At 33.0% G+C, this 14,140-nt stretch overlaps 1 protein-coding gene across 1 annotated transcript; it reads right to left on the bottom strand.

The window, feature by feature from the left end:
- Window positions 1-3,844: 3,844 nt before the first annotated feature.
- On the bottom strand, window positions 3,845-11,884 carry LOC127717233 (uncharacterized). Its single transcript, XM_052222984.1, has 5 exons — window positions 11,654-11,884; window positions 11,045-11,139; window positions 10,518-10,686; window positions 9,023-9,124; window positions 3,845-3,855 (listed from the first exon to the last, which is right to left on the bottom strand). The coding sequence occupies exons 1-5, from the start codon at window positions 11,823-11,825 to the stop codon at window positions 3,845-3,847; spliced, it is 549 nt and encodes a 182-aa protein (XP_052078944.1). The 5' UTR covers window positions 11,826-11,884.
- Window positions 11,885-14,140: the final 2,256 nt, after the last annotated feature.

Genomic DNA, 14,140 nt, shown 5'->3' with positions numbered 1-14,140 from the left:
ATCAACATATTTTTCAACATCTTGCACCTATAACAAATTTTCTTGAATGTGGTGAACAAGTGTGGTGGCACTGGGAAAACTATGATGTGGTATTCCATGATGGGCAGGGCCAACAATCCTCAAGACCAGAAGGTTCAACATTGTCCCATTTCAGAGACCAACCTATTAAATCTGAAATAGTAAAATATAAATACAAAATGGGGGAATTGTCTTGTCAAGTTTCAAATCAATGATTTTTCACTGCCTCTCACTATGGCAAAAATATTTTGGTCAACCCTAAAATGCAGGACAGGTGTGACATGTAAGACATTTGTATATATAGTCGTCACATTATTTCCATGTTATTTGTATAACAATAACAAGAACAAAAATTATTACGTTCGAACACAAATACAGAAATCAGGAAGCATAAGATAATTTGTTTGTTTTTGTAGCAATAGTTTCCTTTTACATTTTATACAATATGATAAATTTCAAGTTCACTTTTACAAACAGGATGGTTGATATGTAATCATGCCATACAATGATATCCTTTGGTTAAAACATTATAATTGAATGTCATTTTGTCTCTATGGAGATTCCATTGACAATCACATCACACTTTATTTTCATAATTACCCTTGAAGTCATTAAAAGGAAGGCGAAAGATACCACAGGGACAGTCAAACTCATACATTGAAAATAAACTGATATTATAAAAACTTCTGAATATTTCACACAACGTGCAACTACATTTAAATCTTTACATATCTGAACTTACTTTGCAGATGTGACTTTTCCAACAAAAACTCAGCAATCCAGCCATGACAGTTGTACAAACAGAAAACAACAATGAACTGATTGGTAAGACTATTTTGGTGTTTTAAGTGGATTTACAGACTTCTTTTAGCATGTTTTTTTTTCAAAGCATGTAAAGATTTTATGAGTGCATGTATCAACTGTTTGAAATAAAAGTCTTGTATAAATCAATATCAGTTCTTCAAATTACCTATGATATTTATCTTTTTCAGATGACAGTTGTACAAATAGGTCAACAGAGCTGGAAAAAGAAAGCAACAATAACATGAACGGTAAGAATATTTTGATGTACCCTTTTCCTCCATCTATCTTAGGTATCATTTGTTTTTGGTACCATATATATAAAAGGAGACCAATGGTTGGAAGAAGGTTTGTGTACCAGAACCAACTTATCGTTTTGATAGACATGCAGTCAAACTCATAGCTCCCAGCATAGATGAGAAATCACAGGATGATCTTGATGTCCAAACTAGAGGACATCCAAATAACCAGGTTGTCCAGGACATTCTAAGCCATACCATTGGGCCTTTTCCAAAACTAGTATGCAACATTATTAGCATCCCAATGTTGGTTCATAGATGCTTGAGACATGCTATTTGTATATTCATGGGAGAAATGGAACATGATCACCAGGGCCCCAAACTTATAAGTCATATATCTGATTGAATATGAACCACATGTATCAATTTCCAGCTTAGTAGACCACATTAATAGAATTAACTGTGTTCCAAGTGAAAAAAATTCTGTTGAAATATATACATTAAAATCAAATAAAAGGATCGAGTACTGAAAATTACGTGGAATTTGATTTCCATGATATGAAGCCTCAATTACAGGTTAATACAAACGTGCCGCTGGAATAAGTCGCTTTTTCAACTTGTCAAATGTATGACTGGGTCAGAAATTTCGGGATTTTCGGTCTTGGGCAATATATAAATGGGGGTGTTTTTTTTTAAATTCCAGCGGCACCCGTACCCACTTTTAACCAAAGTGACAAGGTGAGGAAGCAACAACCTACTGTCACCCATTTGGGAAATATGTCCCAATTTGGCTACAGTATCCCGATCGAGTAACATTTAATCTCCATGTTTCCCAATCGGGCTACATTTTATTTGCAGTATTTTCCCGATGGGGAATCATTGCCATTAGTTCCGGAATTTTTTTTTTTTTTTTTTGGCCGGCCAAAATAAAAAAATATCCCCAGGGCTCAAATTTACACCATTTGGTGGAACTATCCTCCTTACAGACTGGTTACAGTGTTTCCAGGTGAGAAAGCAGCAACTTGCCCCAAGTTGGCTACAGTATCTCGATCGAGTAACATTTAATCTTCATGTTTTCTAATCGGGTATACATCTTGTCATTGTGCTATTGTTAAATATTTGTATTTTTGTCTTTCATTTTTGCTAATGTGCCTTATCTATATGTCTCTTCGTTTTTCTATGATACATATGACGTGGCTCTGTACTTATACATCCTATTATTGTGCAATGATAACTTTTTGTATTCTTGTTTTTTATTTTTTCTAATGTGCTTTGCCTATATGCCTTTTTGTGCTTCTTTGTTTTTATAGTGATTAAGATTATAACACAATGTTTACTACTATTCCCCTATTTTTAACATTTTTACCCATTTTATCGCACCGTCAATTCATAAATATCTTAGAGAAATGAAAGCTTCAGACCAAATGCAATCTGCAACTTCCTTAATAATAATGCCCGATGGAAGGAACACTATTACCAGACACCTTCCTATCAAAGGACAAGGCGAGCATTATCTGTCATTGACGTATAACCACATTGCCTAACACAGAATTGCAAAAGACAGTTCACAACATCATTAGGGTTATATATATGAAAATGAGGAATGTGTCAATGAGATAACCCAACCAAAATGCAGAAAACAGCCGAAGGCCAGCAATGGGTCTTCAGAAAATCCCGCACCCGGAAGCGGGCTTCAGCTGGCCATTAAACAAAAATGTGTACTAGTTCAGCAAATTGATTTGTTTTCATCTATGATCTGTTAATTTATTGTTTGTACTGTTTCAGGATGCAGTCACAATTCTGTGCAATTTAAAAATATCTAATCATTAAATATATAAAGAACTTTGGTATGAAATCAATAAGAAAATTACTGACACACACGAATAAATAAAACTTGGGGGTAAACGTTAACGTCGAAATAGGTAAACAACAAAGCGTCTGCATAAAACAAATTGTTATGGTGTATGTCAATCAACTTTTACAAAAATGTCTCTTCTAAAACTACTTCGCCAAATTGGACGAATTATAGGATGTAAATTTTCCACTTTTTACACTTATTTCAGGTTTTATGCGGTCCAAGAAGAACAAGTGGCATAGGTCTCACCGGTGGTGTGAGTTTGTAGTGACTATGGTCCTTCATGGGAAAATTCTCAAAAATTACAAAAGAAATGACTCCAGGAAAACGGATAGACCTCTTGACTGACGCTTTAATATATCATGGGTGTAGAATAAGAAACACGCTCAGTAAGATATTTTTTTACTATGAATAAAATAAAATGAGTTATACTTGAGATATATGAATAGCTGTGTTACAATTATGTGAAATGGTTGAAATTTTAATTTACAAATGTGTATATATATATATATTGTAATAAAATATGATTGGTGTACCTTGGATAAGGGAGGTACGTGTTTCAAACAAGTTAATTGATACAGGTTGCTTTATTGTTCGATTTTTGTTGTTGCAATTTTTGAGAAGTGGATAAGGGTCCAAGACTAGTTATAACATTTTCATAAAATGCTATTAACGAATATTGCTTTTAAAATTTAAATATTTTCTAAACCTATTCCATAAATCATAAAGGCCCAGTTGATTGCTGATTACTTACTACTTCTAAAAGATGTTTCTAGTTGAAGAAATAAAAATCAAACCTTCCAATTTATGGTCCAAAATTTAGGTGTCCTTGTAATATGTACAAAAGAGTGTTTGTAATATCTAACCTTTAAACGTTTTTGAATTTGATTATGAGATAGTATTATACCAACTATGTTTAAGGCAAATAAAACTAATTATTTCCTAGAATAGGAATGTGTGAATTGTTATTACAATTATATTTAGTTATTTGAACAGTGACCCATTATAATTTGTCATCTATTTGGGTAACAAGATTAAAATTCACTTTTATAAGAAGTATATTTGAGGAATAGCTACTGAAAACATCTTTCACTTTAATATGTATAAAAAAGATGTAGTATGATTGCCAATGAGACAACTCTCCACAAGAGACCAAATGACACAGAAATTAACAACTATAGGTCACCGTACGGTCACCAACAATGAGCAAAGCCCATACCTCATAGTCGGCTATAAAAGGCCCCTAAATCACAAATGTAAAACAATTCAAACGAGAAAACTAACGGCCTAATTTATGTACAAAAAATGAACGAAAAACAAATTTGTAACACATCAACAAACGACAACCACTGAATTGGCACAGGCACATACATACAGAATGTGGCGGTGTTAAACATGTTAGCGGGATCCATACCCTCCCCCTAACCTGGGACAGTGGTGTAACAGTACAACATAAGAACGAACTATAAAAATCAGTTGAAAAAAGCTTAACTCATCAGAGGGATACAAATAGAAATACATCTAACATAAACACAGGGTGGACGTGGCCGGGTACTTGTATATCCCAACTACAAAAAGAAAATAAGTACTGACTGATCTGAGAGTACTCGCAGCATATTACTGACAGCTAGTTCAAAGCCTCTAACAACTAATAAAAAAAAATCATGCATCTAAGACTAAATGTGTATATTTCAGGTCAAAGTCTACCTTGGAGAATGGAAAAGGCCATCTTTCTAGAAAACACAAGCAGTACAATCATGGAGGAACTTTTAAAACCATTGTCAGGTTTTGTCACCTTTTTAACGACCTTACATTGTCATTCATTTTCAAAAGTTTTATTGAGATCTTCTTAAAGTTAACATTGATGAATATTTTTTCGTAACAATTTTGTGTTGTTAAATAGCAAGTCAGCACTTATCTATTGATTTGATATATCATTGATACATTCATATATTGTAAATTACTTTTTTACAAAGTATAGTATGGAATAAAAATCCACGGTATATTTAATCTTTTCCAATGTTCAATATTTAATTCATAGTTATATTTAAACTGAACAAAAACGTTGAATAGTAATACAATCAATTATGCATTAGTTACAAGAAATAAACTTTCTTTACACTTATTTTTCAAAGTATTCTAATATCAAATTATTGTTGTATAAAAAGTCATTATTAGTTACGTCATGTGTTTAAATGAATACATGTATTAAGAGCAATTCTCTGTAATTACCAAAGAAATTCTGAATAGGCCTGGCACACAGGGTCTCAGATTTTGATAAAACTTTGTTATTATACTTAGTACCACTCAATAGAAACTTACCTGGAAAGATTTTATGGATGGTGCGTGTGGTTGCTATGGTTACCATTATGGCTGATTTTGACCACTCAAAATCTCAGAAAAATGCCCAATATTGACATTTTCGGACTTAAATAATAATAGTTTAGACAACTAATAAACATTTTCCAGATATAATATGTAAAACAATCATATATATTTCTTGGATTAAGCACATACTTTCAGTTTTTACATTTAGCATACATTTACGAAACAGAGCCATATGACACCCCTGATTCATTATTTGTCAATTTTCGGGAAAAAGTGAAATAATGACAACTTTGGACCCATTGTTCTATGAAAAGCCTGCATCATGAAGTATTATGTATCATAAACCTAGGTAGTACTAAGATAGTATTACAAAATGAGAAAAAAAAATCCATGGGCAAATTATGGCAAAAAAAAAAAATTATTCAAAATAAAATGTCAAGAATTTCAATTTTTTATTTTTTGAAATTTTTGAAAAAGATCATCAGACACATTAAACTACATGATAAACACAAATAAATACGAGCATATTCAGCCCTTAAAGTGAAAATAACATAACAATGACATATACTGATAGTTTAAGGATGGTGACTTTTTAATTTTGGACAAATTATTCAAAATTCTCAGGGTTTATCCATCTAAACTATGGTATATATATTTTTTCCCCTCATCAGCCCTTTATCTTTCATTTATATCATGTATATGTTAGAAACATAAAAACAAGTTTAGTAAGATAGTTTGAGAACATTCTATAAATTATCTTAAAATTTTATAAGACTTTAAAGATTCATGAAAATATCCATTATAACTGATGAAAAATCTAGAGAAGTTCGGTTTCCCGCCAAAATATTTTCATATCGCCTACAAAATTGTCTTATACTATTATTAATGTCATCCTCTTACTAAATACAATAAGTATTTGAAAATAGTCATATTAGTAACCATACTTCATGTTCCTTAAAAAAAAGATCTGTTTGGATAGTAGTTGCTACATATGGTAACCTTTATCCCACAATAATTACTAAAAGAACCTATTTGAAAATAACTTCCATTATTGACATCAAACTTAGCATATCATCATGATCATGTTAACTATACAAACAAATATCAAGGTATAAGTCAAGTAAGCCTGTAAAATGTAGACCATAGTGACCAAACTATTCTTGAATGCTAACATATTATCATAAATATATTGATTGATCTGAAAATAATTTCAAAAAGGCATACAAGTTCATCATTCTACAAATGTTTCCCTGTTACTGAAAAATAAGCAAAACTCTGTTACAGAGAAGGGTTAAATGTGTGTTCTAATTGGTATGACCTGCAGATGAGATAATCACATGCTTGCACATCAAATTAAGGAGAAAACCAATCCCAAGACAACTAATTTGCAGTGGCATAACCCAGAAACCTTAAACTTAGATGTGAGTCTTCCATGGAAGACGTGTGTTGCCTACCGTTTACAACTATTACGTAATTTTTTGCATATGTACATGTATGACCAGTGTTATGTGAAAATTTCAAAGTATTCGAAAAACAGAAAGTTGGTATTGCAGACACCTGAAAAGGGCAGACACATTGCAAGTCATCATGTTAAAGCCATGTACCAAATATCCAAGTATTCCCTAAAGAAGAATCTTGGAAAACTGTAACGGAAATATCCATTATGCAGCACCTAAAAAACTACAAAGTCGATCGATAAACAGGAAGTAGATAAGCAACGAACCTGAAAAGGGGCTGCAAGTGACTATGTCAAAGTCATGTACCAAATATCTAATTATCCATCCAGTAGAAGCTGAGAAATTGGAAATGGAAAAGTGTGACGTCATCGACCATGACTAAAGTGATCCCTATATGCATGATATGTCGGTTCACATAAAATGTGCAGGCCACACTAATATGTTGTTGATGACGAGTTTTTAGGTTAAAAAATAATGATAATATATAAGTATAGAAGTAGAAAAGTAAAAAAAAAATCTATTTCCAATAAAGCACATAACCCTCAAAGTTCTTGTTATTAAATGTCAATAGTTTTAGTGATCCCTTTTTTAAAACTAGATCTTCTGTTTTCCTCATCTGCAGCACGGTAGTCATTGCTGTCTGATTTTCTGTCTTGTTGAGCAAGTCTACAAAAATAACTTCCAATCTGTTGGCCTGTTAAAAATTCGTCCTTCGAAAATCCAAGGTGACCTGACCTCATTTCTTCAGAAGCTGTGTTGGCATCAACCTTACTGCCAGTTCTTTTGCCAATTTGAAATTTCTCAATCATAAAGTCTTTCTGCTTTTGATTGAAAACTGTTTTCTTCTTTTTTGATTTCAAAGCCCATCCACAACACCTATTGACCAAACTGTCATCTTCAAAAACATTTTCAGCAGTCATATCTGGGCAACACAAAGGAGCATTTGATAATTTCTTAGCATATATAATTTTGCTTTTGTCAGACAATGCCTCTTTTTCTAACTGATGTTCACATTGTCCTTGCAAGATGTGCTGATCTAGTGTTTCTTTTTTTTAAATTCACGGATGCAGTTCTCCAAAGGGCATATCAAATTTTGTCTGTGTTTTGTTGTTGTTGGTACTGGATCTACAGAAAATAAATGTAAAAGTTACTAATATATACATATATATCATAGAATAAAATAGCAGCCTTATCATAATATCTACTTAATAAACGAACTTGTATAATCACATGTGGGAAATGAATTCCTACAGAGACAATCAATGTTGACGTCAATGAAAAAGAAAATGTAGTTTCCATTTCATAACTGATGAAAATGGTTCATTAGTCAAATTACTTTTTATACGATTTGATGAATCAAAATGGGGTTTAGAGTATCTATACTATTAAATGAGAAGACCTCATTTTGTGAGTCGCTTCTCTTCCTTCCACAATAAATTAATCATCATTCCCCTGTGTCCTATAGGTACCATGCATAGTCGCATTTGTCATCCATGATTATGATTATTCACTTTGGGTTATTTTGGGAGAAAAACGAAAAAAAAGGCATCCGGATATTGTTTCAGTCATCCGACAGACTTTTAAGTCATAAACAATACTTCCGTTTAGAAATGTTTAAAAATAGCACATAATTTTCAAAAATACTTGGGACAGGACAATTATTTTCAAGGTTTTCTGTATACTATGATCATACATATATTATAAAAAAAAATGTATTTGCTATTTACTATCAATTCCAAGTTTACTATCCACGGCGGTCGCTGATATATTTTATAAAGAGTCTCTAAATGATACTACATCAGTGACTGCCGTGGATAGTAGATTAGGAATTGATAGTAAATCTGAGTAGTAAATAGCAAATTAATTTTTATTTTTAGTATATGTATCATGTGTATGTTCATAGTAGAGAGAAAAACAGAAAACAAGCAATAACGGACTTTGGAAAAAGAGGGGAATGTCTAAAACAAAATCATGTCCTGTCAACACGGCACCGGCAGGCTAAGACTTTTGATACCTTTTCTGAAATAAGCCAGTCATAAAATATTTTACGCAAATTCATACTATCAACAGTTTACATACTTTCAACCACTCACTAAATGCCTGCCATTTCGCGGGTGTGTTCTGGTATATATAATAACAATATGTTAAAATATACTTTTTCACTGTTTGTGCTGTATTTAGACCCCTCAACCAAGAAATTTGTTTTGCATACATGATGTATAAAAACTTGCGTTTTTTATCCAACACAATCATATGTATGACTGTTGTTTTGAATTTAGACTTGCATATCATAACAATATATACTACCAAATATCAAAGCTTACCTTCATAGGAATCTGATATTGCTATGTCAGTCCAATCACTGATGACCTTTAACTGCACAGCATTCTTAGATGGCTTGAGGGAATCCCACTGCACCAATTTCCCTGTAAACAATGAATGTACATTATATAACGTTTGTCTCTTCTCTTGTGGGACATTCATGAACACAAATAGCTCTTTTTTTGTATCAAAATTCACAATGTCACAGGATCATTGTTAAAGTAGTTGCTTATCAAATTTTGTAAGAGTTATGGGACTTTGACCAAGTTCATAAAATGTCAAACAGATATTTTTATATTGTTATATGTATCCATCCCATCATTGCAATTATTTAACCCATCCTGAAATACAGTAAGAACTAAATAAAATGTTGTTGAATTGAGACTTTTTATTGGATACAATTGATACATGTAGATGTCATTCATACTGGTAATTGTGAAACAAGTTTAGTATATATAGAATAACCATACATTGTCTGGAAATATCAATGTTATTTGTACAAGGCTTAGAAACAGGTAGAAAGCAAGGCTGTGCCGAGCATTTCTACCTGTTTCGAGCCGAGTACAAATAGCATTGACATTTCGAGACAATGTATGGTTATTCTTTATATACTGCAACTCTTATAACTGTTCTAAAGGAAAGAACCTTAGTGAGCGCTCTCACATACCCCACGTCCCCACATTGTCATTGGAGAAATAAAATAAGTGTAAGAAAAAAAAATTGTATCAGAAAAAAAATTGAATCATAATTTCCTGTCAATATGCACATCTACATAGTATGTCCTTATTATCTACAGTTTCATGAAATTCTGTTGTATGGTTTGAGAGGAGTTGCGATGACAAAAGGTTGCAGTAGTATATTGGGCTAATAAGTTCAAAGGGGCGTAACTCCTGGAAAAAAAATTGAATCGTAATTTCCTGTCGATATGCACATCTACGTAGTATGTCCTTATTATCTGAAAAGGTTTCATGAAATTCTGTTGTGTGGTTTGAGAGGAGTTGCGATGACAAACTGTTGCAGTAGTACATTAAAGTAAATAAGTTCAAATGGGCGTAACTCCTAGAAAAAAAATTGAATCGCAATTTCCTGTCGATATGCACAACTACATAGTATGTCCTTATTATCTAAAAAGGTTTCGTGAAATTCTGTTGGGTGGTTTGAGAGGAGTTGCGATGACAAGAAACAGGACTGACGGACTGACGGATGGACTGACGGACGGACTGACGGGTCAAAAACATTATACCCTCCGCAACCCGTTGCATGGGGTATAATGAAGTATTTAGGGTAAAAACCATCATTTCTTAATTTTGAGCGGAAGACGTAAAATTTCCGGGAACCTGTATGTTTTATTGACGTCATAAATAAAACTCTACGGAAACACATTGTTAACGTCATAAACAAGGCGATATACGGTCAGTGACTGTATATCACATATGAATATACAGTCAATGCAATTTGACTGCTCAAATAGCACAGCTGCAGTATATATTGTATTACCTTCACCAATGTTGTATGCCTGCCACATTCTCAGGCCATCATCTCCAAAATTAAAGTTGTAGAAATTGGAGACATTCTTTATTGACTCTTTATGTTTTTCTGCATCCAGATCTAAAACGGTGTCAACTACTCTTACTCTGTATGTTTTTTGTCCAAATTTCTCTAGGGCCTGAAAAAATAACAGAATAACTTTTATGTTCAAGAAAAAACTATTTCATATAATCATGTGATAATAATTTTACTCATTGAAATAGACATAATTCAGGGCCCAAACACAAAAATTCCATCAAAAAGTCAATCATTTTACATTGAGGTAATGTTTAGTTTTATAGAATTATCCAACATTGGGTACCCCAATATCAATATCTTGGTTTTATGCTCACATGACAAATGTTTGATGGCACATTAATTTACCCTTGTCTGTCTGTTTTTTTTTTTTTAGATCATCAGGATATAGATACATGGTTTGTCCGACTATCTTTTCCTTCATTGTGTATCCACTTTTTAAATAATGCTTTGAATAATACCTTTTTCATATCAAGTGCAGAAGTGACGTCTCTTCCTTCATTAATAAATCTTTTTATGACAAATTTGGCATGGGCGGCTCTTCTATCACAAGGACCTGCAAAAAAGCATAGTGAATTTATTTCTGCCTGCATTAATAAATATGACATATTATGAGCTTCAAATCTAGGTCACAGTGATCTAATTTCATAAGAATGCAACCGTACTACTGCAAATGTTTCTGTGTATAAGTTACATTATCCAACTAATTATGAGTGCTGAGATTGTGATATGAACTAGAACGTAAATAATATGATAATAAAGCACATATTACAAGTTAATTATCTCCCTTTATTATTTTTTTCTTTCATGCACACCCCATGTAGTGTTCTTCAACTGTGCAAAGTTTCATCGATACCCCACTCGTCCACATATAAATTTCATGGTTTTTTTTCCCCTCCCGATATATTCCAAGCAAATTCAGGGTATAATAAAACTTCTTTATTCTCATCTACATATTATGAACCTCCTTTTGGTAAAGCTTCATTAAATACAATTGAACAGCTTACGAGGAATCGCCCAAACTGTTTGCAAGGGTGTAGGGTTTTATTATCAAGATTATGTTATGTTACCTTTCCCATTCTGGGCTTCACTAAAGTTATACGATGCCAGTGCTTTCCCAATGTCATGTCTTAGAGTTGACAATGTTAATGAACTCTTGTAACAACCTGCGTTATCACTAAATATGTGGACATTCTGTAGATTTGGAAGGATTGTCTTCAAGTCCTGAACCACATCTGTCATTACCGCGGTAGTAACTGCAGCATCTTGAGATGTTTGTGAGCTGAAGATGTGAAGATGGGTTAAAGTTTGCATTCTTTGTTGTAGTTTTATCAAGGAGACAGACACATGCCAGTTGATGCCCCGTTTGGCAAACCTGTCTAACTGTCCCTCTCGATAGTGTTTTGGTAAAAAGTTCATTGCCCAGTCTGATGTGATAATGACATCATTTATTTCCATGTTGTCAGCTATATCCTTCCTGGCAAATTCTTGGTTCTTTGATCTAACAATGTGTTTTTGGAGGTTTTTGATATCATTTACAGCCTTCTCTACCTATAAAGTAAAAAAAAATGTTACTTTCTAAAAATTTATGAATACAGGAGAAGTGTTACATCAAAAGTATTGTTATAACAATGTCATACTATGTTTAAATCACAGAGATTAGTCTGGCTTGTTACAGAGGAAGATATGAAGTCGTAGGTTTAACCAAATATTGAGGCCCACCATGGTTACAAAAGACAAAATATCTATATAAAACTTGAGGTTATCATAAACTTAAGTTAAGAAAAGAATGTGTCTGAAACACACGGATGACCCTCATGGACTAACTTGAAAAAAAACATACATGGAATCTGGCTGATCTGTGTATTAAGGATAAAAGCATTGTAAACAAAATGGAGTGTTTTGCATGTGGATTAAAAAGTTTGTTGTGAAGTCTGTTAGGAATATAAATGTCATTTATATTAGTCAAAGACCACTTGTGGTTAGATATAGAAAACAAATTCCATATTGTAATGCAACTAGAAAAATGGCCTGTTTGAATGGGAGCAAACTTGAGTTATCGTACAACAACGAAAACTGTGACTGACAGACAAACTAATTACTATATGGGGTGTCCAACACCAAGTGTCGCACGGGCCCGTATAATAACATTATGATAATTACCTTAAACATAAGAGCATCTTTATTTTCGATCTGCTTTTTCTCAGCATTTTCAAGAACTTTCTGTAATGTTTCATCTAAGTCTATACAGCTTTGACAATGCTGGCTATGAATGTGCTGACAATGAAGCTGAAATTCAATTCCTGGAACACTCAGTGCAAATCCCAAACAATGCTGTATATCATTGGTTTGCCTGGCTAAATGTTCCTAAAATACAAAATGGATAATATTTAAAAAGTGTAAAAATAGTATATAATAGAATTTTCAGATGCCATAACTCCAAAGACTAATCCTGTATTATACATGCAATTTAATATTACATCAAACTTGATTGATCCACAAAGTAAAATTCATGGCATCAATTACAGGATTTACAACATGAGATGTAATGTGCATGCTCAGAGGACATAATATAGGTTTAGAAAAAAAGGATAACAAACTAATTTGCAAACATCAAATCATCTAATTGATGCCATAACATTTAAAAACAATTCTTATATGATTTACATATTAGGGCATACGTTGATATGATTGGTCGAGAGGACTTCAATAGTTGTTCTTGAAGTTGTTTATTTTTCGATAGACGACGTTGACCGAACTGCCTTTCGTAACAAATGTAAACAAGATGGCGGCAATAATAATACAATCCGGCTCGACGTTAACAAAATTTATTTTTACTTCGCGTTATAAACACAAAACATTCATTTTGACTTCTCTTGAACTGAATTTTAATGTGCGTATTGTTATGCGTTTACTTTTCTACATTGGCTAGAGGTATTGGGGGAGGGTTGATATCTCATAAACATGTTTAACCCCGCCGCATTTTTGCGCCTGTCCCAAGTCAGGAGCCTCTAGCCTTTGTCAGTCTTGTATTATTTTTAATTTTAGTTTCTTGTGTACAATTTGGAGTTTAGTATGGCGTTCATTATCACTGAACTAGTATATATATTTGTTTAGGGGCCAGCTGAAGGACGCCTCCGGGTGCGGGAATTTCTCGCTGCATTGAAGACCTGTTGGTGACCTTCTGCTGTTGTCTGTTCTATGGTCGGGTTGTTGTCTCTTTGACACATTCCCCATTTCCATTCTCAATTTTATTTGAATGATTATAACAATTTTTGCAGTTTATTTATTATCAGATAGGAAATTTCATGGAGTACATTTTTTTGCGTTTACCAACAAATATATTCATGTGCCAGACCAATTCAATGACACAAATATACAATTTGTGTGTGGTAGAGGTTACGAGTGTGGGAAAATGAATTCCTTATCTCCATTTTTAAAGAATCATAAGGATTAAACGCCTTTTTAAAGTAATTTATTGGTGTATAAACTGGACAAAGTCACTCACAAACATATCATAAAAGTCCTTCGGACTTTTATTTGTTTGTGAGTGAATT

This window comes from Mytilus californianus, unplaced genomic scaffold (assembly GCF_021869535.1).
Source record: "Mytilus californianus isolate M0D057914Y unplaced genomic scaffold, xbMytCali1.0.p SCAF_91, whole genome shotgun sequence".
NCBI classification, from domain to species: domain Eukaryota; kingdom Metazoa; phylum Mollusca; class Bivalvia; order Mytilida; family Mytilidae; genus Mytilus; species Mytilus californianus.
The sequence above is the reverse complement of the archived record's forward strand: the minus strand, read 5'-3'. Positions and strand labels throughout refer to the sequence as shown.